This window comes from Mustela erminea, chromosome 6 (assembly GCF_009829155.1).
Source record: "Mustela erminea isolate mMusErm1 chromosome 6, mMusErm1.Pri, whole genome shotgun sequence".
Classification (NCBI taxonomy): Eukaryota; Metazoa; Chordata; class Mammalia; order Carnivora; family Mustelidae; genus Mustela; species Mustela erminea.
This window is the reverse complement of record NC_045619.1, coordinates 117,819,855-117,843,522: the sequence shown is the minus strand read 5'-3', so window position 1 is coordinate 117,843,522 and position 23,668 is coordinate 117,819,855. Positions and strand designations below refer to the sequence as shown.

General features: G+C 42.5%; 1 protein-coding gene and 1 long non-coding RNA gene across 13 annotated transcripts in view; one reads left to right on the top strand and one right to left on the bottom strand.

Annotated features, from left to right (window-relative positions):
* The window catches only part of LOC116594265, a 41,124-nt gene extending 22,609 nt beyond the window's left edge, over positions 1–18,515 (bottom strand). For both annotated transcript variants that reach the window (XR_004287131.1, XR_004287130.1), the window contains exon 1: positions 18,429–18,515. This is a non-coding gene — a long non-coding RNA (uncharacterized LOC116594265). The remainder of the gene's footprint in view (positions 1–18,428) is intronic.
* BEND7 (BEN domain containing 7) overlaps positions 18,495–23,668 on the top strand; it is an 83,701-nt gene continuing 78,527 nt past the window's right edge. For 10 of the 11 annotated variants that reach the window (XR_004287129.1, XR_004287128.1, XM_032349442.1 and 7 more), the window contains exons 1-2: positions 18,495–18,616; positions 20,944–21,027. Coding sequence is in view for 9 of the 11 variants with exons in the window: in XM_032349442.1 (XP_032205333.1) it covers positions 18,556–18,616; positions 20,944–21,027 (145 nt within the window). In the remaining 2 variants the exon portion in view is untranslated. The remainder of the gene's footprint in view (positions 18,617–20,943; positions 21,028–23,668) is intronic. The other variant, XM_032349446.1, reaches the window with a different exon arrangement.

The window sequence follows — 23,668 nt, the reverse complement described above, 5'->3', positions numbered from 1 at the left end:
TTTTTAAATAGTTTTTCAGTAGACTATACTTTCATTCAACTCAATCCATTGCTCGAAAATAACTTAGAATACCTTATTTTTATAACTGTTTTTTGTTTATGAATGATACAAAAACTTCATCAATTTTCCTAAGTTGTTTTTATCCAGAAGTGTTATCTTCTTTTTTAAACATTTATTTTAGAGACAGAGAGAGAGCACATGTGAGTAGGGCCAGGAGGAGGGGTGAGGGAGAGAGAATATCAAGAAGACTCCCCACAGAGCACAGAGCCTGACACAGGACTCAATCCCACAAATCTGAGATCACGCCTTGAATCAAAACCGAGAATCAGACGCTGAACCCACTGAGCCACCCAGGCACCCACAGAAGTGTTATCTATTATGATTATGTACTTTATCCGTTAAAGCATGTTCTAAATTATCCTTGGCTGTTTCCAAAAGTCAAATGCATCCTTAAGGAAGAAGATTTCCCATTACTGAAGATAATCAAAGTAATTTGACGTAGACTCTGAAGATTATACCCAAACAGGAGGTCCCAATTTTTTTAACAATGCAGTGTCAAAGTTAATGCAATATCTGGAAATAATGCACAGATGCAAAGATTGAAGCATTCATGTTGACAACTATGGAAGAAAAACACATTAATTTGGAGTGTAAGTTCTACCTTGCATGACCAAAATATAAGTTTATTTCTCTCATGCTCATGTCATATATACATCATGTCACACACATACTTAACTACGTGAGGAAAGGGAATGAAGGTAGAGAGAAAATCCATAATGTCACAAAGACATGAATAGATAGGGTTGATTTGTTTTTTAGTGTTCCCGTCGGGAATAACAGTTCTAGCCCCCCTACTCCCCCCAATAGGGAATTGTATATGATGAAATCAGGAGATACAAGTGCTTCAGTTTTGCTACCCAACAACTGTCTGATCAGAATTTAATGGATCCTTACTGCCCTGCTTTACCCTCCCTCCCCCTGTTGTGTCAACGGCAGAAGCTGGGTTACATGTACATATGTTTCAGGACTACTCACACTCAGAGGAAATCTCTGTGAAAGCAAAAGTCATCAGATAAAAATGATATTAACCACAGTCTCTCAAAAAATGCCAAGAGGGGGACGAATCTTACAATCCGTGGCACAACTTCTAATCTTTTCTTTCTCTTCTCTGGTGTTTCATGGAGTCTGGCAGGAACACTGCCTCCAGACCTCCTCCTTTTCTGTTGTATTCCTCCAAAAGCCCCCTTTCTCATTCTCTTCCAGGCCCCCTTGCACACATAGAGCACCCTGTTCTTTTTCTGCCTACCCCTCTCATCTTCTCAATCTGGTATTTTCTCATCATGCTGCTTCCTCAGATCAATCGAACTGGCCTTGGCTGTATTAATTCCCTTCCTCATGCATTAACCTGGCCCTGTGCAATCCTGGGACCAGAGACAGAGCGCAGATGAAAAGAAACTCTCTTTTTCAAGGTGAGGAGGGGAGAAGCTATGAATCCTGAAATATGAATCTTTTTCCTTGTCATACCAACATCTTACAAGCAGAATTCCATTTCACTAAACAGCAATAGTATGATAAGTAACCTCGGCCAGACACTATCAGGATAGCATACAGTACAACATGACCCGCCCACGGATTCTAGATGAACAGTTCAAGGACCACACACTCACTGGTATCTTTTGCTGCAGGCCTGCGGGGGTGTGGATAAATTGATATTGATTTAAATGGATGTGTAAACCATGTCATGAAGAGCTATCTCATCCCTGGGGCAACCTCATTCCTGGGGTCCCTCTCTCCTTTCACTGAATGCCTCAGGTACAACTTTTCTAGGCTTCCAAGGGGGGTTTAAAACCCCAGAAATTACCAAAGACCTAATAACAAAAGCCAAGTATCTACTCCTATATCCCCTTCTCCCTCTTTTGACTCTGAACCCCCAAATTTCTGGGGGTTGAAGGGTGGAGATGCTGCAGAGCAGAAATTCCCATTTATGATAAGGTTGCAAAACAAAACATGATACACTGAATTAAGTCTCAATTTCACGTAGAGAATGAATAATTTCTTAGTATGAGTAGGTCCCAAATATTGCATGGGGCATACTTATACTTTAAAGAAAAGCATTCATTATTTATGTGAAGTTCAAATTTAGCTAGGTGTTCCCTTATGAGTTATGCCCAGAGATCTGTTAACCCTAATTTAGGACAATCAATGAGAAGAATACCAACCAGGAACGAATACGTTAGGCTTAAAAATGGGAATTCTTAGGTAGATACTATGTCTTGAGTTGCCCATTAAAAATGTACCTGGAGGAACCTGGGTGGCTCAGTTGGTTAAGTGCCTGCCTTGGGTTCAGGTCGTGATCCCAGGACCCTGAGATGGAGCTCCGTGTCGGGCTCCCTGCTCGGCCAGGAATCTGCTTCTCCCTCTGCCCCTGCTCATGCACTCTCTCTCTCCCTCTCACACAAAAATAAATAAGTAAATAAATAATCTTTTTTAGAAAGTAACTAAAACATCAGAATATCAAAAAATAATAGTAAACTGTCTCTGGAAACGGCAGAATCAGACATAGAGTAGTAAGATGGTTAAGTAGCTGGAAATATTTTATTGGTGTACTAGAGAGAGATACTACGTCAGTTTGTCCATAAAGCGTAAATGATGCTATAGCCGTGTGGTACTTTCCTTGTGAGCACACCTTGTACAGATGAAATCAAAGTCTCCTCTCAGTTTCTGTAAAGGGTGATGGGAATTGCAAAGCTAACTGCTTATAGGAACACAAAAGTCCGGAGGAAATCTGTTTGGCCCGACTGAGAAGACAAAGAGATCAAAGACACTAAACAAACCAGGCCCACCTGGAAAAACTCAGGGGTGAAAGGTAGGACTTTCAGTGCTCAAAAGCCTATGAAGTTTTTGTCTTGAAAAACGCTAATATAGATTGAGTCGAAATGTGAAGACTTGCAGAGATAAACACAGTCTAGCCTGGTTTATTCTCACTTGCTCACCTTCAATACTGCTTATCCTCATAAGAAAAGAAAAAGCAGGCTCAGCCTAATGCTTCAGAGATTGAAACTAGTGCCGCGTAGCTTCCTGGGGGTTGAGCATTACTTTCAAAGCAAATACAGAATATGTTTACATCTCATTTAAAATGAAATTATAAACTACTTCGATGGGACACCTGGGTGGCTCAGTTGGTTAAGTTGCTGCCTTTGGCTCAGGTCATGATCCCAGGGTTCTGCAATCAAGACCAGCATTGGGCTCCTTGCTCAGCGAGGAGCTTGCTTCTCACTCTGCCTGCTTGTGCGCGTGCACTCTCTCTCTGACAAATAAATAAATAAAATCTTTTAAAGAAATAAAAAATAGGGTGCCTGGGTGGCTCAGTGGGTTAAAGCCTCTGCCTTTGGCTGAGGTCATGATCCCAGGGGCCTGGGATTGAGCCCTGCATCAGGCTCTCTGCTCAGTGGGGAGCCTGCTTCCTCCTCTCTCTCTGCCTGCTTCTTTGTGATCTCCGTCTGTCAAATAAATAAATAAAATCTTAAAAATAAATAAATAAATAAAATAAAAAATAAACGACTTCGATGAAATTAGCAAAAAGTACTAAAATGGTAGAACATATCTGCATGGATTATTAATTACTAATAACCAATTTATGAAACCAGAAGGTGTACCAGATCACTTGAATTTTATAGCAGACCTCCAGTTTACTTGTTTTGCTTTGCTTTTTAAAAAACTACAGGTCCCCCCTAAGATAGAGATCTCATTCAAGCATTCCTAAGCAAGGATTTTAGCTACCCAGGATGTGTGGAAGCAATGAGAGGCCCTTGGTTGGCCCCACTGTCGGAGTGGACCTGGGCTGTGCTAGTTCTGGGGGCAGCAGCAGCAGCCGTGGGCTCATAGGGGGTGACTCGGCTCCTGTGAGAGCAGAGCACCCTCTGCCCCAAACCAGAGAACACAGCAGGGGATCAAGGAGAGGCACTCAGGGCGTGAGTGAAACAGGGCGAGGTCTAAGGGATGGTGGTGCAGACAACAGCTAAGAGACTGTCCTGAGATGCCTCCTCTAGGAAAGTCCAAAACTTAGGCTCTTTTGCTGAAATACAACTTCAGAGTTGTGATTATGGTTAATTGTATCTGTTAGCTGGACTGGGACATGGGCACTCAAATTAAATGTTATTTCTTGGTGTGCCTGTGAAGGTGTTTCCAAATGAGATTAACAGTTGACTCGGTGGGCCTGGTTCAGTAGATTGCCCTCCCCAAGTGGGTGGGTGGGCATTATCCAAACCCTTGAGGGTCTGAAGAAAACAGGCAGTGGAAAGAGGAATTCACCCCTTTGCCTTCCTCCCTGCCTGCTTGAGCTGGGACATCAGTCCTCTCCTGCCCTTGGACTGAGAGTTACAGCCTCAGCTCCTCTGGTTCTCTGACCTTCAGACTCGGACCCAGCTACACCTCTAACCTTCCTGGGTCTCCAGCTTCCAGAATTGGACTGTGGGATTCCTCCGCCTCCGGGCCAGTTCCTCAGATCTCTATATCTGAGTCTGTATCTATATCGCCTATTGATTCTGTTTCTCTGGAAAGCCCTGATTAATATAAGAGTAAAAACAAGACTATTAAACATCACAGAGGGAAATAAACTTAGACCCACCCAACCTAGCGACCTCTTCCTGCACTTCCCCTCTCCCCAGCCCCTAATCTCAATTCCATTTCCCATTGTGCCTTCGGTGTTTTAGAAGTGATGGCCCACTGTAAACACAGCAGCTCTTTCTCATTTTAGCAGCTGACCGAGCTGTATACCACTGAAGGCAGGAGCAGTCTCCCAGAGACCTGTATTTCCTACATGGCCTAAAACCTAGAAGCAAGTGCCTTGCACATAAGCAGGAGTTTCAGTGAATTAATGAAAACAATCTCCAAATTGCTAATATTAACAACACTTACTAGCATTGTATTATTAATCTCAACAAAGCCAAATTGGATCACTGGGAGATCATCCTGCCTTTACGGTTCTCCCCCAGACGCCTTGAGAATGAGACTGAGCACAAGGTCAGGGGAGTGAAGGGCAGACTGCATTCTCCTGAGCTATGGGTTTGGCCCCTTTTACCAGCATTAAATTAGCCATAAGAAAAATGAATGACAGTCCTATCAGCATGCTATACACTTTGGGGAAAAGAGCAAATGAAATCATATTGACAAAATAGGTCTCCTTTTTCTCTAGAATTGTTCATTTGATCTTTATCCCAAAGCTTCTTTGACATGATTAACCAAAGACTGAAAACTGAAGATATGAGACACACAAAAGCCTATTAGATTATCTAGTCCATTTTTTAGGCCACATGTACAATTATGTGTTCCCTATAGAAATATTTTCTAGAACTTTGTCTGCCCCTTTCCCAGTAGACTTCTCTGAATGTCTTAGAGTCTTTTCTGGGGAGCGTGTTCCATTTAGGCTCATCTTAGACACCTGACAGTTTTTCTGAAGCTTCTATTTTCATTTGTCGTATTTAAATTTTGCCCCATTACTCCTACTTAGGCCCTTTTCCCGTCACCATATTGTAGATAGTTTTCATATTCCATTTTAGGCATAATTTAACCATGCTTCACACATTAACTTGAGTAGACAGTATATGGTATAAATTACACACAACAGCGATGTGTGAAGACATTCTGTGGTGAATAAATTAAAGCATTAATTTCAGACATATCAAACTAACACTTTTTAAATTTGTGGTTCCTATAATTTCGAGGCCTGTTTCTAAAGTCTTTACAGTGGGGGAATTAAATGGAAGAGATTCTTCTAAAACTTCTCCTTTCATTTCATAGGTTGGAGATCAGCCATTCCCATGAATATTGAAAAGAGAAAGAATTTTTTTTTTTTTTTAAAGAACTTAACACAAAGTTCCTAGTCAGATTTAAGGAGATGTTGCCATTCAGACATATAGGTGAAAAAAGATGAGGTTTAGGAACTCTCCCGACATCATCACCAACAATCTAACAGTTAAGAGAACATTAAGGAAGAGGAGTTTATTGCTCACAGAGTATATGTGAAACTGGGTGCAATGAATCTGAATTGTGCACGTGTTTATAGTATGAGAAGAAGATTTTAAAATAAGAGAGCCTAACCCCAATTTTTTTTTTCATTATCAAGGATCTATTTATTTGACAGAAAGAGAGAGAGATCACAAGTAGGCAGAGGGACAGACAGGGGTGGTGGGAAGCAGGCTCCCTGCTGAGCAGAGAGCCCAATGCTGGACTTGATTCCAGGACCCTGGGATCATGACCTGAGCTGAAGGTAGAGGCCTAACCCACTGAGCCACCCAGGTACCCCCTAACTCCAATTTAACCAAAATTCCTCTGTGTGAAAAGGAAAACTTTCCCAGCACAGGCTCTCCAGCACAGGAAACCTGGGGTTTCTGGTTTCCACAGATGACACAGAATCACCGAATGGACAAGAATCTGGTACCAAAACACATGTGCACAATTCCTTTTAAGTAGTGAGATTTGAGAAGAATCAAATTTATCCTTGCTCCCAATTTTAGTTTTCACCATAGTATTTAGTATGTCTACATCATTTTTTAGTTTATTTATTGTCTGTGTCCTCTGGCTCTCACCTAGAATCTAAGCTCCACGAGGACAGAAATTTTTTGTTTTTGTCTTGTTTTCTCCTATACTCCCGTGCCTAGAACACTGCCTGACCCACAGCATGCAGTTAAGGATTGGTTAAAGGAGGTCACTTATTTGGCACTAAATTCTCCATTTACAGAGTCAGACAGAAAAATAGCATGCATATTCTCTGCTAAAAAGAACTAGATCCCCCCCACCAAAATTGTTCTACTATGGGGAGAAATTTTTTAAATTCTTGAGGGTAGGCTTTGAGATAGTATTTGTCCTTAAAATATAACCTCGGAAGTATCTCAAATCTGACCAGGTAATTATGGTGCTAAACATGAGGCTCCATGAAGCCAGAGGGAATGTCGGATTTTTCTCTCCATGTCAGCACATGACACAGACCTGGAATGAGGAATAAATAAGATCGGTTGGAATAGCTAACCTAGATTGTGCTAGCCACTGGTCAAAGCACTTATAGGCATTAATTCATTTATTTTGTATGATAGTTCTACCTGGGGGCACAATTCTTATCCCCAGTTTCTAGACGAAGAACATTAAAGCCAAAGAGAAAAAATAACTGCCGGATATCACTGTATTGTCCCTCGGCTCCAAATGCACCCTCCTTTGCCAGGTTTTGTTAGCTGGGACTGGCCAAATATTGTGTCAATAGAGGGCACCAGAGGGACATGCCAGGAAGACCCTCCCCTCCAGGCCCTGACCCTCCATGTTTGTTCTTCTATCAGGAGAAACCAGAAGGCAGCTTGGAGGAGTCCCAGCTATACCTGGGGCCACACTGTCCTCCCTAGCGGCTTCTGCAGCACAGCTCTGGTCCTACCTTCTGGAAAGTCCTTCCCCATCAGCAGGCTGCATGTTCCTGAGGTATCCACAGCTTCTCTGAGGAGGACTGACTCCCACCCTGGCCCTTAGTTCCTTTATTGTCTCCTCTCTTCAGCCAAGAGGTAGTGGTTGGCACACAACTTTTACTCCTGTAAGTAGTCAGCCCCCTTCTACTAGTGAGCAAGTCTTCATATTAAATTGTCCCTAGATAGAGTGCTGGAAGGATACTCTATTATTTCAGACCCCAAATAGTCCCAAGACTGTACCACTAGGAAGCAATCAAGCTGGACTTCAAACCCAGTAAGTCTGATACCAGAGGGACACTCCAAATATGATGCTACAGTCTCCCGTGTTTGGGATAGAATCCGGATTAACTCCGCCCCCAGCCTGGTCCCTCTGAGGCTGCAAAAAGGAGAACTGCAATACAGGAGAAGCAGGCTCCCGACTGAGCAAGGAGCCTGATGCAGGACTTGATCCCAGAACCCTGGGATCATGATCATGACCTGAGCTGAAGGCAGACACTTAACTAAGGTGGTGCCCCTCAGATCCCTTTTATATGCAAAGTTTCACCACCAAACAACTCTGTAGAGTTGATAAGGCATATGCTATCATTCCTATAAAGAAACTGAAGCCCACAGATATTAACATTTTACACAAGTACACTCAAGTCTTCCAACTTCCAGCCAGAACTTGTCTATAATATCATGATCTTGTCTTGAGGTTTAGTTACTCTGGAGGCCAATTGGAGTGTGAGACCAAATAATGGATCTCCAAAAGATCCATGTCCTAATTCTCAAAGCCTGTATGTATAACCTTATATGGAAAAGGGAACTTTACAGATGTGATTAAATTAAGGGGAGAGAGGAGTGATCCTAGATAATCAGAGTAGCCCCTAAATGCCATCATAAGAGTCCTCATTAGACAGGGACAGAGAGACACCTCATGCACATACAGGAAATGATGTAGTGAAGATGGAGGCAAAGATGGGAATGATGTGGCCACAGGCCAAGGAATGCCAGTAGCCTCCAGAAGCTGGAAGAGAAAAGGCACAGAAAAAAATAAGGAACACTTCTCCTCTAGAACTTCTGTAGGGAACACAGCCCTGCTGACACCTGACAATAGCCCAGCTTTACTGACTTCCAATTTCTGGCCTCCAGAACTGTGAGAGACTAAATTTCTATTGTTTTAAATCACCAAGTTTGTGATAAGTTCTTACAATATCTTCAGGGAGCTAACATACTGATAAACTCAAGTTTAAAAGAGAAGTTTATACAGATAGAAAATAATTTCTAAACATGACATAAATAGGTTTATAAAATTAGTTTCATTAAAATAAAGGAGGCTGGGCACCTGGGTGGCTCAGTCAGTTAAGCCTCTGTCTCTGGATTTGGGGTCAGGTCAGGATCTCAGGGTTGTGAGATCAAGCCCTGTGCTGAGCTTGGACTGAGCATGGAGCCTGCTTGAGATTCTCTCTTCCTCTCACTTTGCCGCACCCTCACCCAAATGCTCACAGACACACTCATCCTCACTCTCATTCTCTCACTCAAAAAATAAATAAAATGAAGGATATTTAGAACATGCAGAATGGGGACACCTGGGTGGCACAGGTGGTGCCTGAAGTCTCTGCCTTCAGCTCAGATTATGATCCTAGGTTCCTGGGATCAAGCCCCGCATCAGGCTCCCCGCTCAGCAGTGAATCTGCTTCTCCCTCTTCTTCTGTCTCTCCCCTCCCCAACCCCTGCTGGTGTTCCCTCTTGCTCTCCTTTCTCAAATAAATAAATAAAATCTTATTTTCTTTTCTTTTTTTTTAAGATTTTTATTTATTTTTTGACAGAGAAAGACACAGGGAGAGAAGGAATACAAGCAGGGGGAGTGAGAAAGGGAGAAGCAGGCTTACTGCTGGGCAGGGAGCCCAATGCAGGGCTTGGTCCCAGGACCCCAGGTGGATCATGACCTGAGCCAAAGGCAGATGACTGAGCCACCCAGGTGCCCCAGCAAATAAATAAATAAAAACTTAAGAAAAAAAAAAAAAAGAACATTGAGAATAAAAACACAAACTACATAGAAAATAAAATCTTCTAAAATTGAATCAGGGAGAAATAGAAAATATGAATAGCCCAATTACTAGTAACAAAATTGAATTGATAATCAAAAAAGTTCTCAACAAACAAAACTCGAGGAAAAATGTTTTCACAGGTAAATTAAACCAAACATTCTACAAGGCCAACATTCCCCTGATACCAAAACCCAGACAAAGATGCTACAAAAGAAGAGAAAGAAAGAAAACAATAGGCCAATAACCCTGATGAACATAGATGCAAAAATCCTCAATGCAATATTAGCAAACCCCACTCAACACTACAATAAAATGATCATTCACTATGTTCGAGTGGAATTTATTCTGGGGATGCAAGGATGGTTCAATATCTGCAAGTTGATCAACATGACATCCCACATTAAGAAAATGAAGGATAAAAATCATATGATCATCATAATAGATGTGGAAAAAGCATTTGACCAAATTCAACATTCATTTATGGTAACTCTCAAAAAAGTGGGTTTCAAGGGAACAAACCTCAACATAATAAAGGCCATATGTGGAAAAACCCATGGCTAACATCATACTCAACATTAAAATCTGGAAGCTTTTCATTTAAGCTCAAGAACAAGACAAGAATGTCCATTCCCTTCACTTCTATTCAACATAGTACTGGAAGTCCTAATGACAGCAATCAGGGAAAAGAAATAAAAAGGCATCTGAATAATTAAGGAAGAAATTAAACTGTCACTGTTTGCAGATGACATGATACTGTACATGTAAAACCCTGAAGATCCCACCAAAAAACTATCAGAAATAGTTACATTACTTACATAATTCATTAAGAATTCCATAAAATTGCAGGATGCAAAATCAAAATACAAAAATATGTTGTGTTTCTTTTTTTTTTTAAGATTTTATTTATTTATTTCAAAGACAGAGATCACAAGCAGGCAGAGAGGCAGGCAGAGAGAGAGGAAGGGGAGCAGGCTCCCTGCTGACGGAGAGCCTGATGCGGGGCTCAATCCCAGGATCCTGGGATCATGACCTGAGCCGAAGGCAGAGGCTTTAAGCCACTGAACCACCCAGGGGCCCCATATCTTGTGTTTCTATACACTAATAACATAGTAGCAGCAAAAGAAATTAAGAAAATAATTCCACTTATAATTATATCAAAAAGAATAAAATACATAGGAATAAACCTAACCAAGGAGGGGTGAGACCTATACTCTGAAAACTATAAATATCGATGAAATAAACTAAAGACAACACAAATAAATGAAAAAATAGTCCACACTCATGGACTGGAAGAATTAATATTGTTAAAATGTCCTTATTATCCAAAGCAATCTACAGATTCAATGCAATCCCTATCAAAATACCAAAAGCATTTTTCACAGAACTAGAAAAAACAATACTGAAATGTGTATGGAACCACAAAAGATGCCAAATAGCCAGAGGAATCTTAAGAAGGACAAAGCTGAAGTTATCACAATCCCAGACTTCAAGATATACTACAAAGCTATAGTAATCAAAACAGTATGGTATTAGCCTAAAAATAGACACATAGATCAATAGAACAGGCTGAAAGCCTAGAAATAAATCCATACTTACATGGTCAATTAATCTATGACAAGGGAGGCAAGAATATACAGTAAGGAAAAGACAGTTTCTTCAACAAATGGTGTTGGGGAAAAGGGACAGCTATACACTAAAGAATAACACTGGACCACTTTCTCACACCATCTACAAAATAAACTCAAAATGGGTTAAAGACCTAAATGTGAGACCTGGGACCATAAACTCCTAGAAGAAAACATAAGCAGTAATCTTTCTGCCGTTGTCTTAGCAACATTTTTCTAGATATATCTCCTCAGACAAGGAAAATAAAAGCAAAAGTAAACTGTTGGTACTACACCAAAATGAAAGTCTTTTGCACAGCGAAGGAACCCATCTACAAAATGAAAAGGTAACCTGCTGAACGGGAGAAAATATTAGCAAATGATACATCCAATAAGGGATTAATATCCAGAGTACATAAAGTATACAACTCAACACAAAAACAACAAATAATCCAATTTAAAAACGGGCAGAGGCACTGAATAAACATTTTTCCAAAGAAGACATACAGATGGCCAACAGACACATGAAAAGATGTACAACATCACTCATCACCAGGGAAATACAAATCAAAACCAAACAAGTTATTACCTCACACCTGTCAGAATGAATGAAATCGAAAACATGAGAAACAAGTGTTGGTGAGGATGTGGGAAAAAAGGAACCCTTGTGAACTGTTGGTGGCAATGCAAACTGATGCAGCTTGGAAAACAGTACAGAGGGCCCAAAATATTGAAAACAGAATCACCATATGATGCAAAAATTCCATGACTATAGATTCATCTAAAGAAAATAAAAATACTAATTTTAAAAGACATATGCACTCCAATGTTTACTGCGGTGTTATTTACAATAGCCAAGATATGGAAGGAACCCAAATGTCCATGCATAGATGAAAGGATAAAGGAAATGTGGTACAGATATACCATGGAATATTACTCAGCCATAAAAGAGAGATATGTTGGGGTGCCTGGGTGGCTTAGTTGTCTGCCTTCAGCTCAGGTCATGATCCCAGGGTCCTGGGATTGAGCCCTGCATCTGGCTCCCTGCTTGGCAAGAAGCCTCTTTCTCCCTCTCCCAATTCCCCTGCTTGTGTTCCCTCTCTTGCTGTTGCTGTCAAATAAATACATAAAATCTTTAAAAAAAAAAAAAGATATGTTGCCAGGTACAACAACATGCATGGATCTGGAGGGTATAATGTTACATGAGATATGTCAGAGAAGGACAATAGCACGTGATTTCACTCACATGTGGAATTTAAAAAACGAACCAAACAAACAGACAAAAGAAAAAAAAAAGAGAGAGAGAGAGAAATAAAAGAACAGATTCTTAAGAACAGAAAACAAACTGGTGGTGTTGGGAATGGGCGAAACAGATAAAAGGAATCAAGAGCATACTCACCTTGAGGAGCACTGAGTAAAGTATAGAATTGTTAAATCATTATAGTGTACACCTCAAACCAATATAACACGGTACGTTAATACACTTCCATTAAAATAGACAAAAGCAAATGTACAAGAATATCCATCAACAATAGAATGGATAAAAAAAAAACTGTGGTAGATTTAGATGATGAAATAACACAGGGCAGGGGCGCTTGGGTGGCTCAGTGGGTTAAAGCCTCTGCCTTGGGCTCAGGTCATGATCTCAGGGTCCTGGGATCGAGACACGTGACGGGCTCTCCGCTCACCAGGGAGCCTGCTTCCTCCTCTCTCTCTGCCTGCCTCTCTGCCTACTTGTGATCTCTGTCAAATAAATGAATAATATCTTAAAAAAAAGAAAGAAAGAAAGAAAGAACACATGGCAATGGAAAAGAGTGAACCGTCCCTCTAGCCAACATGAATGAATCTCACATACAGGACGCTGACCAAAAGAAACCTGACGCAAAACAGAAAGTTCAAGAACAGGCACATATGGAAGTATGGTGACAGAAGTTAGAACTGTGGTTTCCCTAGGGGATTATCTGGGGTAGGGGAGCCACAGGGGAGCCTGCTGCTGGGCTGGAAATGTTCTGTATCTTAATCTGGGGGGAGGGAGTTTACACAGATGTATACCCAAGTAAAAGGAATTGAAGTGTACACACCATATTTATATTCTTTACCAAATATAAATTAGATCTTAATAAAAAAGAACATTAAATATTTATTTTAAAGAAACGACAGAAATGTAGAAATGCACCTTGGTTAATGCATCACATTTAAGATAATCACAAAACCAGTATACCATTTTGAAGTTTCACTTAAAAAAAGAGTTTTAGGATGCCTGTGTGGCTCAGTTGGTTAAAGTGACTGCCTTTGGCTTTGGTCATGATCCTAGCATCCTGGGATGGAGCCCCGAGTCGGGGTCTCCTCAGCAAGAAGTCTGCTTCTCCCTCTCCCACTGCCTGCCACTTCCCCTGCTTGTGCTATCTCTGTGTGTTTTTGTGTGTCAAATAAATAAATAGAATCCTTAAAAAGAAAAAAAAAGTTTTAGGATTTTCCTCATTTGCAAATTCCTCATTTGGTAGTAATATCTACCAACCTCATATAGCAACTAAGAGTATTAGATAATGTAAAAATATCAATGCTATAAGGTAATATTTGTGGAGCCTTCCAAGATACCATTTTCACTTAAGTAATCTCTTAGAAATACAACTTCCATTCTTGTAAAATACAATAAGTAAAACCTATAAAGAGGAACTTGAGTTAGGCCAGCAACAAATTGATAAACTGATAAATGGTACTAAAGTAGAGCTGCCCACTCTTTCCATGACCCTTCTGATAGGCAATTCTCATTCAACTGAAAAGTTAATGTTTATCCTAACATTAAATCTTCCTGAAGGATTCCAGAATCTACCTGGGACAAGATACTCAATTCTAGAAACTCCAATTAAAGATTTATAAACTTTCAAGCCCAATAATACCATCCTGCTTATCTCCTTTTTGAAAATTATTAATAAAACAAACAAGGTTGCAGTTGTCTCTCTGTATATAAATAGCATGGATCAAATCATAATTCCTATAAATCAGAGCTGTCCAGTGTGGTAGCCACTAGCCATATGTGGCTACTGAGCACTAATTTCACTAATCTGAATTGATCTGTCTGTCCTCTAAGTATAATATACACATCATCTTCAAAATTTCATACAAAAATGGACATAATATATCTCATTCATATTTTTATATTGATTACATGTCAAAATGATAGTATTTTTAATACACTGGGTTAAATAAGGTATACTACAATGAATTTAACCAGCTTATTTTTAGTTTTTCTAATGTGGCTAACAGAAAACTTCAAATTCTTTATAATGGCTGGCATTATATTTCTATTGGACAGCAGAGATCTAACTAAAGATGGAAAGTTCATAATGCTATTTCTCTTAAGACAGAGTTTTCAAAAGAGTTTTAAGAATTAGGATGAAGCTTGCTTAAATGTTTTCTGGCCAAATTACATGTCTTTTTTTTTTTAATATTTTATTTATTTATTTGACAGAGAGATCACAAGTAGGCAGAGAGACAGGCAGAGAGAGAGGAGGAAGCAGGCTCCCTGCTGAGCAGAGAGCCCGATGTGGGACTCGATCCCAGGACCCTGAGATCATGACCTGAGCCGAAGGCAGCGGCTTAACCCACTGAGCCACCCAGGCGCCCCCAAATTACATGTCTTTACCAATAATTAAAATCTATGTTGAATCTTCATAATCAACTGAGTTTTTGAATGCTCATCTGATGTTTGAGCCCCATGAAGCCACAGGTTATTTAATTTCCCTGAGCTTTAATAATATGTAGTATGCAAACCTATAGTTCTAAAACATTTCAGGGCTTTGTACTATTGAGGCAGAGAAATGACCTCCAGAGAAATGATCTCCAACCTGACTTTCCAGGATGCCCCAATACAAATGATACATTCAATTCACCAAAAATGCTATTAAATGAACTGTGTTCTCCTAAATTCATATGTTGAAGCCCTAACCCCCAATATGACCATATTAAGAAGTGGGGGCTTTGGGAAATAATTAGGTTTAGATGAGGTCCTGAGGATGCGGTGCTAATAGATTAGTGTCCTTATAAGAGGAGGAAAAGATCAGAACTCTCTGATGTGAGGACACTGTGAAAAAGCAGCCATCTACAAACCAGGAAGAGAGCTCTCACCAGGAACTGAACCTGCCAGACCTTCATCTGGGACTTCTAGTCTTCAGAACTGGGAGAAAATAAATTTTGATAGTTTAAACCACCTAGTCTACTGTATTTTGTTATGGTAGTTCAAGCAACAAACACAGATACCCACTGCTTAAAACAATCTCTTTTTTTTTTTTGACAGAGAGAGATCACAAGTAGGCAGAGAGGCAGGCAGAGAGAGAGGAAGGGAAGCAGGCTCCCTGCTGAGCAGAGAGCCCAATGCAGGGCTTGATCCCAGCATCCTGGGATCATGACCTGAGCTGAAGGCAGAGGCTTTAACCCACTGAGCCACCCAGGCGCCCCACAAAGCAATCTTTTTTATTAAATATCATAATTAATCTTTATCTAAGGCTATGAATACGTACTTTTGTTATATAAAGGCATAGTGACTTGCACAATGTGAAAAATAAAAAATAAATATTTGTTGATTTTCTCTATGTGTTTTTAGGACAGGTCTGACCCATGGCCTGTGTAGACCAACTCACTCATAGACCACCTTTGCCGAGCCAGGAAAAAGGGTCAAGGAAAATTATTACTATCTAAAAACATTGTTACTTCAAAATATTTCATTCTTGGGGTGCCTGGGTGGCTCAGTGGTTTAAGCCTCTACATTTGGCTCACGTTATGATCTCAGGATGCTGGGATCGAGCCCCGCATCGGGCTCTCTGCTCAGCGGGGAGGCTGCCTCTCCCTCTCTCTCTGCCTTTCTCTCTGCCTACTTGTGATCTCTCTCTGTCAAATAAATAAATAAATTTTTTAAAAAAAATATTTCATTCTTAATTATATAAAAAATATTTTCTTCAATACATGGAACTTATATTTCTATTCTAACTGAAAATGCAAAGGTGTTCATCTCTCCCCTAGAGATTTTCTTCCTGGTGTGACACCTGCAATGATTTCACCAGAGTTTAAGCATAATAAAATCTCATTTTATGCTCCAAGGCAGGAACGATCCTAAATGTTCCTCAACCAGTATAGTATGCAACCTTGTGGTTTTAGGGAACAACATTTAAGTAAACATCACAAAAAAGAAAGGGTCCGAGCCTAGATAACAAAATGGTATGTTTGTTTCTTCAGAAACATTCAAAACATCATGAGATGTGTACTGCCTGACTTTGAAGAAAGAAAGGGAGAGGTAAGGAAGAGAACCAAATAACATAGTGGATTTAATCCCTTTTTATCACTTTAATCCCTTTTGCTACCTTTTGAAGCTCCAAGGGGTCTAAGTTACTCCAAGAAAACTATACAAAATTTTGTGTGTCCTCTACATATTTTCTGGGAGAAGGACCCTTAGTTGAACATAATCTCCAAGGAAACAATGACCCAGAAAAGGTTAAGAACCTCTTGTTTAAGGTTTGTTTAATGAAAGTGAATGGACATTTCTCCTCACACCTGGTCAGGTAGAACACCCAGCCTCTTCACTTGCAGCATACTGCCTTACAAAAAGACCTTAGAAGGTATACCAGGCTTGCTTCCACTATCTGATTACCTTATTCCTTGGTTTTGTTTCCTGGTGTTGTGTATCCTAGCTGCCTTCAGCTTCCCCCTTGCTCAAAGTTGTCCTATTCGTGTATCCCAGTTAAACAGAGGTACTGTCTCCTCCTCTGAGTGTGACCTGTGATGAAATGTATTGCATTTATCAACATACCCTTTTCCCTTATTCCTCGCCACTATTTTAGGGCCACGTGAGTTTGCCACACGGCTGAATGCATTGTCCATCTCTTTACTCTCTTTTGTATTTAGGTCTAGGGACGGTCAGTTTGGTTAGGTACTTTTAAGCATGTCAGATTACCGTCCTGTACTGCCATTCCCAGGTGGTGTAAAATTCTCTTCCATTCCCACCCTAAAGAGGTTCTAAGAAGGAAATGGCGTGCTCCTAGCTCCCCAGAGAAGAATGTTATATAAAAGTAATAAAAGCATTGTTGCTGTCAATTATTTTGGCACTATTACACCAGGTGGCAGAGTCCCCCCCCCCCGCACCTGCCTTGTCCGTTTCTTCTCTAAGAGTCAGCAAAGCCATCGAGCACCCACTGACGTTGCACCCCTTGTTCCTTCCACCCGCTCCAAACCCCACATTCCAAGTTGTCTCCTAGAATATAACTCCGGATCCTTCTACAACCCTCTTTGTTGGTGAAGAAGAATTGAAGCTCACTCTTTTCCATACTCTTCTTACCAGTAAATTCTCAAATCTCTTCGTTTCCTTGCAGAGCGCGGAGGGTAAGTTGTGTGTGTGTATGTGTGTGTGTGTGTGTGTGTGTAATTTGTGTTTCCTAAAACTTGCATGAAGCCCGTGAGTGTGGCCCTCCGTGTGTGTGTAGTGTGTGTGTGTTTCCTAAAACTTGCATGAAGCCCGTGAGTGTGGCCCTCCGACATCCTGCCTCTCAAGGCAAGGAGTGGGCTGGCCGGAGGGTCCCCGACACCCAGCACTACGTATAACAAGCTCGGCCCCGGGAAGCGGTGGCGACAGGCAGGCGAGCTCGGGGCCGAGAGCCGGGCCCCAAGCAGCAGCACCCCGACCCCCCGACCCCCCGACCCCCGCGTCCAGCCGAGCCCGCAGTCCCCGCGGGAAGGCAGGCCGGCCGGCCGGGCCGAGGGCGCTGCGCCGCGGCCTCCGGCTCCTCTTCAGGGCGCCGCGCGTCCAGGCCGGTGGGTGGCGGCTGCCCGGGCCCCCGGGGATGGCGGCGGCCGCGCTCCGCCAGCAGGTGGCCCCGGGGTCCCGGCGGCGCCGCCTCCTCCCCGGTGCCCCTCCTCCCGCGGGGGCGGTCAGCGCCCCGACCCGGCTCGCACCCCGCCGCCGCCACCGCCGCCGCCGCCGCTGCCGCCGCCCTCGGCCCGCCCGCCGCGTCCCCGGGGCCGCGCTCGCCGCCGCCGCCGCCGCGTCCGGAGCAGCGCCCAGGCCGGCCCGCGGCCAGCGCGCAGGGCGCCGGCAGCACCCGGCCCGCCGCGCCGCGCCCTCCCCGCCCCCAACTCGCTCCCCAACGGAAAGTTCGGCTCCGGCTGCGTGTGGCACAGAGACCGGGAATGAGAGGGGGTCGGGGGGCGTGCTGAGGGGACCGGGCGGCGGCGGCGAGGCGGGGGCAACTTCTCCCGGGAAAGCGCCTCCTGCCGACCCCGCAAGCCGCAGCCCCCGAGTGGGCTCGAGGTGGTTTTTCCCTTGCCTTTGCCTCCCCCTGCGGATTCAAGACACGGACCTTGGTCCTGGCGCTCCCGCTGCCGGGTGACAAGAGCCAGCGCCGCCACCACCGCCTTCGCCTCGGCCGCCGCTCCCTCCGCCCGCCGGCCGCCCACCGGCCGCAGCCCCTGCCTCCTGCCAGCACCATGGAGTTCTCCGAGAGGAAAAGGAGCAGGAAATCCCAGAGCTTCAAACTGGTGAGCCGAGGTAAGCGGCGGGCCGCGCCGGGCCGGGCGGGGGGCGTGCGGGCGGCGGAGGGAGGACTTGGCGCCGCGTAAACATCCCCGCGCCCGGCCCGCCGCCCCTCGCCCCGCGCCGCGGCCGCGCGTCCCAGCCGGGGGTCCGGGCTTCCGGGACCCCCGAATCTCCTCCCGCGGGGGCCGCGGCCGCACACGCCGCGCGGCGGGGAAAGTTGTGCGGGGGGGAGGCAGGATGTTATTCAGCGTAAACAAGTCGGAGGGCACATCAGGAAATTAGCAAACAATGACACTTGGGGAGCCGAGAGCCTTCTTTGGTATTCCACTCCTGTGGCTAGGTTGGGGGGTGGGGGAGAACTGCCTCTCCGTCAGGCCGTGCACACACGGATACCGACCAATGGTTGTGGGTTTGCTTTTTTCCCCCAAACAGAAGCAAAAAAAAAAAAAAAAAAAAAAAAAAGGTGGTGGTTCTCTTAAGAACCAGAAAGAAGCTCGTTAGGTGTACGAGCCCAAATGAGAATTGTTGACCTCCGGCATCTTTTCTAGAGACGTTATTTGGGTTGGAAAGGTGTTTGGGAAGAGATCACTTATCGGTCAGAAAAGTATCCCTATTTAAAAAAAAAAAAAAATTCCAGCGGGTTCCTGACGATTTAACAGGTGTACATCGCGGTCTTTGGGCTTGGGTCTATTTTATCAGGGGAGGGGAAAGTTGAATCGCCTTGTCTGTGTTCAGTTACTTGTCAGAGGCTTTCTTTTCCTGACTGGACTTTGTCAGAGACGATGAGAACTTGAGATAAGAGCAGAAATAAAAATATGTCTACTAAAATGCATTGTGTCACCTTAAATAAGAGAGAGGTGACTTTTCTCGTCCTAATGTCACAAGTCCTGGTACTGAGTTTAGAATCACCTTGTTGAACTATCTTCTTTGAGTCAACTTGAGGTCAAAACCAAACCACAGAACCTGTCCCCTTTTCTCTGTTGTTTTATCTAGCATTGGCATCAGAGTAGAAAGCAAGGCGATTGTTTCAGCAACCTGGGGAAGTCACATGTGAGCTGATGAAAATTAGAGGGTGATTCCAAGTAATAGAGCTTTTCAAGCTAAGCTGAGCTAACTATGATGTAGATTCAATAAAGCCTGCTTTTGGCTAGCCTGAAAATGGTCTGATTATAGACATTTTGAAGATCTGTTCATGTCTATTCCCCCTGATTTAGTTTGGATACTGTTTAATGAAAGAGGCCTGAGATCGTTTTACGTATTCAAAATATTTGGCTCTTCCCTCTTTCTCTTTGTGGATTACTCAGTCATTTGTACTTAAAAAACAAAACAAAACAAAACAAAACAAAAAAACCTCTCCATATGTGACTGGTCTGTTGGTCTATTGATTCATTCAGGAATGTAGGTTGCTTTCTTATTTATGACCTCAGGAAACTTCCTACTTTATCTGAAAAGTGAGAATAGTTTTGTAGACCTTGTTCTGTCAGGTCTCAAGTCACAAAAAAAGGAATGGCTGTTAAGAAGGAACCTCTATTTTCTCACCTAGATGATCCTACTTTTTAGATAATAGACCATGGGCAAGCCCAGGAGCCTCGGTAGAGAAGAAGGAAGCTCCTAAAGTACTGTATTGTAAAGTTTGACTGACATAGCAAGTTTTTCTTTTTACTTTTTTTCCTCTCTTTAAATTATGGGTCTGATTCTTCTCTCTGCAGGTGCATTTTTAGCAAATAAACTATTGCATATTAAAGTGCAGTAGCTGAATGCAAAAGATTGTGAGAAAGATGAGAATTTCGCGTTCTTATCTAGATTATACTATATTTGAAATAACAAATCAGTATTTTTCGTGTGTGCTTTCCGGTAAGCTGCTTAAAGGCTGGGATTTTGCTGGGTAAACTGAGAAAACTGAGTGTCGGTTTACCCTAAAGCATGCTCTTGATATACTGTACTCATGGAAATGAGTTGAGATAATTTTGGAATCACCCTCCTGGCCTATGATTGGGCAAGGTTTTTCTTTCCCTTATAAACATAGTTGTCATTTGAAAGCAAAGAGGCCTAGTAATTGGCATCTCTGGGCCAAATTTACTGTGAAAACCATGTGATCAGCAAAGCTGTTTTCTAAAGTCAAAGTAATATTTCAAGTCTGTGTACTTCTTCAGAGTAAGCAAAGTTTTAGGGATTATTAGTGACTATAAATTCGGTGATTAGTTGAGTTCTTGGAAATTATGTTTATAATTTAAAGTATAGATTCTACTTCTTATATATAAGGAGAGTTAGTTTTTATTATTTTTTTCATAACTTGCAGGTCATTAGAATTTTAATTTTTGGTTGTTTTCTCATCCCAGATTATCACCATGAGGTATATAAGATCTCAGAATTCAGCAACGATGTTAATGGGGAGGCCAAAGAGACACAACCCATTTATTTAGGTAGGTTCCTATGTCAATTAATTTCTCAGCAAAACAGTGTGGCCATTTGCAGTTAGGGGGAAGGGGGAAAAAAAAAAAGGTTGTGCCAGAACGGGAAATGTCTGCCATTGCTTAATGTATGACATTCTTTTCAAGACCTTTTATTTTACAGATTGCCAATATATCCCTTATTAACATTGCTAAAAGTTGTAATTTCAGACATAAATGTTTATTAGTGTCTACACACAGTGCTAATTATCACTCACTCTCAGAGCCAGATGCTGACTGTGCAGGTTTGTCGCTCTGTGCTCACCCCATTTACATTGCATATTCGCTGGCATGCTTCACTGGCAATAGTTTGTGTAATTGGGGTATTACATCTTTGACATCTGGATAACAGAAATTCAATTTCCAGGAAGCTGCTATTTGTTTGGTTTTGCTTCTGCCTTGGGTGGGATGGAGGATTAATATGCTGTCTTATTATAAAGTCCCTTCACCTCTGTGGCCTGGTTGCTAATCCTGCCATGACAAAATTAAATTAAATCTACAGTCAAAAAGCGTAAGGAAAACCAAAGTGTGATTGTCCACCTAACCACCGCTTGAGAATACTAGGTATCATTTTCCTGGACCTGTGTGCATTTCACCCCGACACCTGTGGTCAGGGTGACTAGCCATACTTTTTGCTCTTACCATCCTCATTCCCTGCTCCCCTTAGGGACAGGCCGAGCAAAAGTGGCGTCCGGGAGACCATCCGACAAGGCTAGCTGCATGATGAATAAGTAGGTGGTCAGAAGCATTGCCACTCTCTCTAAGTACAGCTTTTGGGACAAATGTCATACAGGAGAGAACTTGAATGTGCAGTTCGTTATTTGCAGACTGTGAACCCAAAATGCAAACAACTTGCGATTTTGCCACTAAGAGTGAGTACCCAGAGAGGAGGAGAAGTAGGATTAGAGAGTAAACAGTGGCATGTGGCTTCCCATCTTCCCCATCCTGAGCATCCCCACCATCCTTGGTAGTGATGTAAGAGCTGGGTGCTGCATGGCAAGGGAGCATAAAGTGGGAGACAGTTGGGGCAAGAGTGATGAAAAGCAAGGGTCAGCTTTGCCTGCTCCCTGAGGAGTATTGAGGGCTGAAGGACGTAGGATTGGTGCAGATCCCAACAACGTGAAAGCCACATGGTGGAGTCCTCAGCCACCAGGATCTCTCTTTCTGGCTTTGAGAGAGAGAAACGGTGGGATGCGGTGGACAGAGAAATGAAAACGGATACTTGAGTGAGGTAAAACAGGAGGGAAGTATCAGCAAACAAACTTAGTGGTCATAAGTGACCACTGAAAGCACGTAGATCTCTGTACTCAAGCAGAGACTGTCACTGAGGCCGGCAGCTGTGCTCAGCACCTGTTTACGGTTAAGAGAACTAAAAACCAAAAAGTGAATAGTCAAGTGAAATGCTACAACCCAGAAGGAGAATATTTTTGGTTGGCACTCTCTTCAGTTCCTTAAACTTAATCAGTTGGAATTTTGTATTTTCAGTTCCTTAAGCTTGATTGGTTGGAATTCTGTATCTAAGTACTACTCGATGTAGTCATTGGAAATGAGGAATTTGCCCATTAGTAGAAAATTTACATTTATCATAAAAACGGAACATCATGTCCTTGGTTGAGTTATTCTCCAACAAAGCAGGCTGCTGTGTGTTTGGAAAACAGTAAGATGCTATACAGTGAGGTAATTCTGGGTATGACAGAGTAGGGGGCTGAACAATAGGAAGATGCTAGTTCTCAGAATTCAGGAAAATGCAAACTCTTGAAAGGGGCACACGCTGCTGCTTTCATTTTTCCCAGCTCGAGTCCAGGAAGATAAGAGAACATTAGCAAAAGACCAGGGTCAGGATAAGCTTTGCAAGTTCTGGTCAAGAAGGCCTCAGCCATGAAGAGACCAAAGATTGAACAGTGCCGACGTGTGCCTGGCTTCCTTCTCAGTCTTGCTTATTCTGGGGGACGTGAGATGTAGTTCCCAAAGAACATTTGTATTTTGTGATTTCCAGTCATTTTTTTAAAAACTAGAGGAATAAGTGGTTACACTATCATAATTTCTAGAGCAATTGGGAATAGTTACTGAAAACATAGGAAATTAAGATTTTGGTTGTCTATGATGTTCTAAAACAGGCATTTTTTAGTTTTTAGGTTCTCATTTCAAAACATAGATTTAAAGCATGCTTTTTTTATAAATTGCTTGAGTCTATCCGTGATGTTACTTGCTAGGGTGTAGAATTCAGTGTGAGGTTTATGACATCCAAGGGATTTTGTTAGCCAAACACCAGAAGAACGGTTTCAAATACAATCTAGTCCTAATACATGGCCCCTAGGATGTTGTATAGGATTTTCTGTGTTCAGACGTATGTCGTATTTTTAATACTATCCGCACCTGTAATATTAAAGTTCACATCTCAGGAAAAGAGAGTGAGTTCTCCAGGTTTTGGCAATGTTCCCACATGAAATTTATTTCTCTGGAATATTTTTAGGCTGTTGACTAATGCAGCACATCCAACATGGTAGGATAGCTCAGTAGTGTGAATGACTTGGCTGAGTCCTTTCAGAGTTACCCACACATTTTTAGTGTGATAATAGGGCCAGAGGAGGTTACTTTGCCCTGTGGACATTGA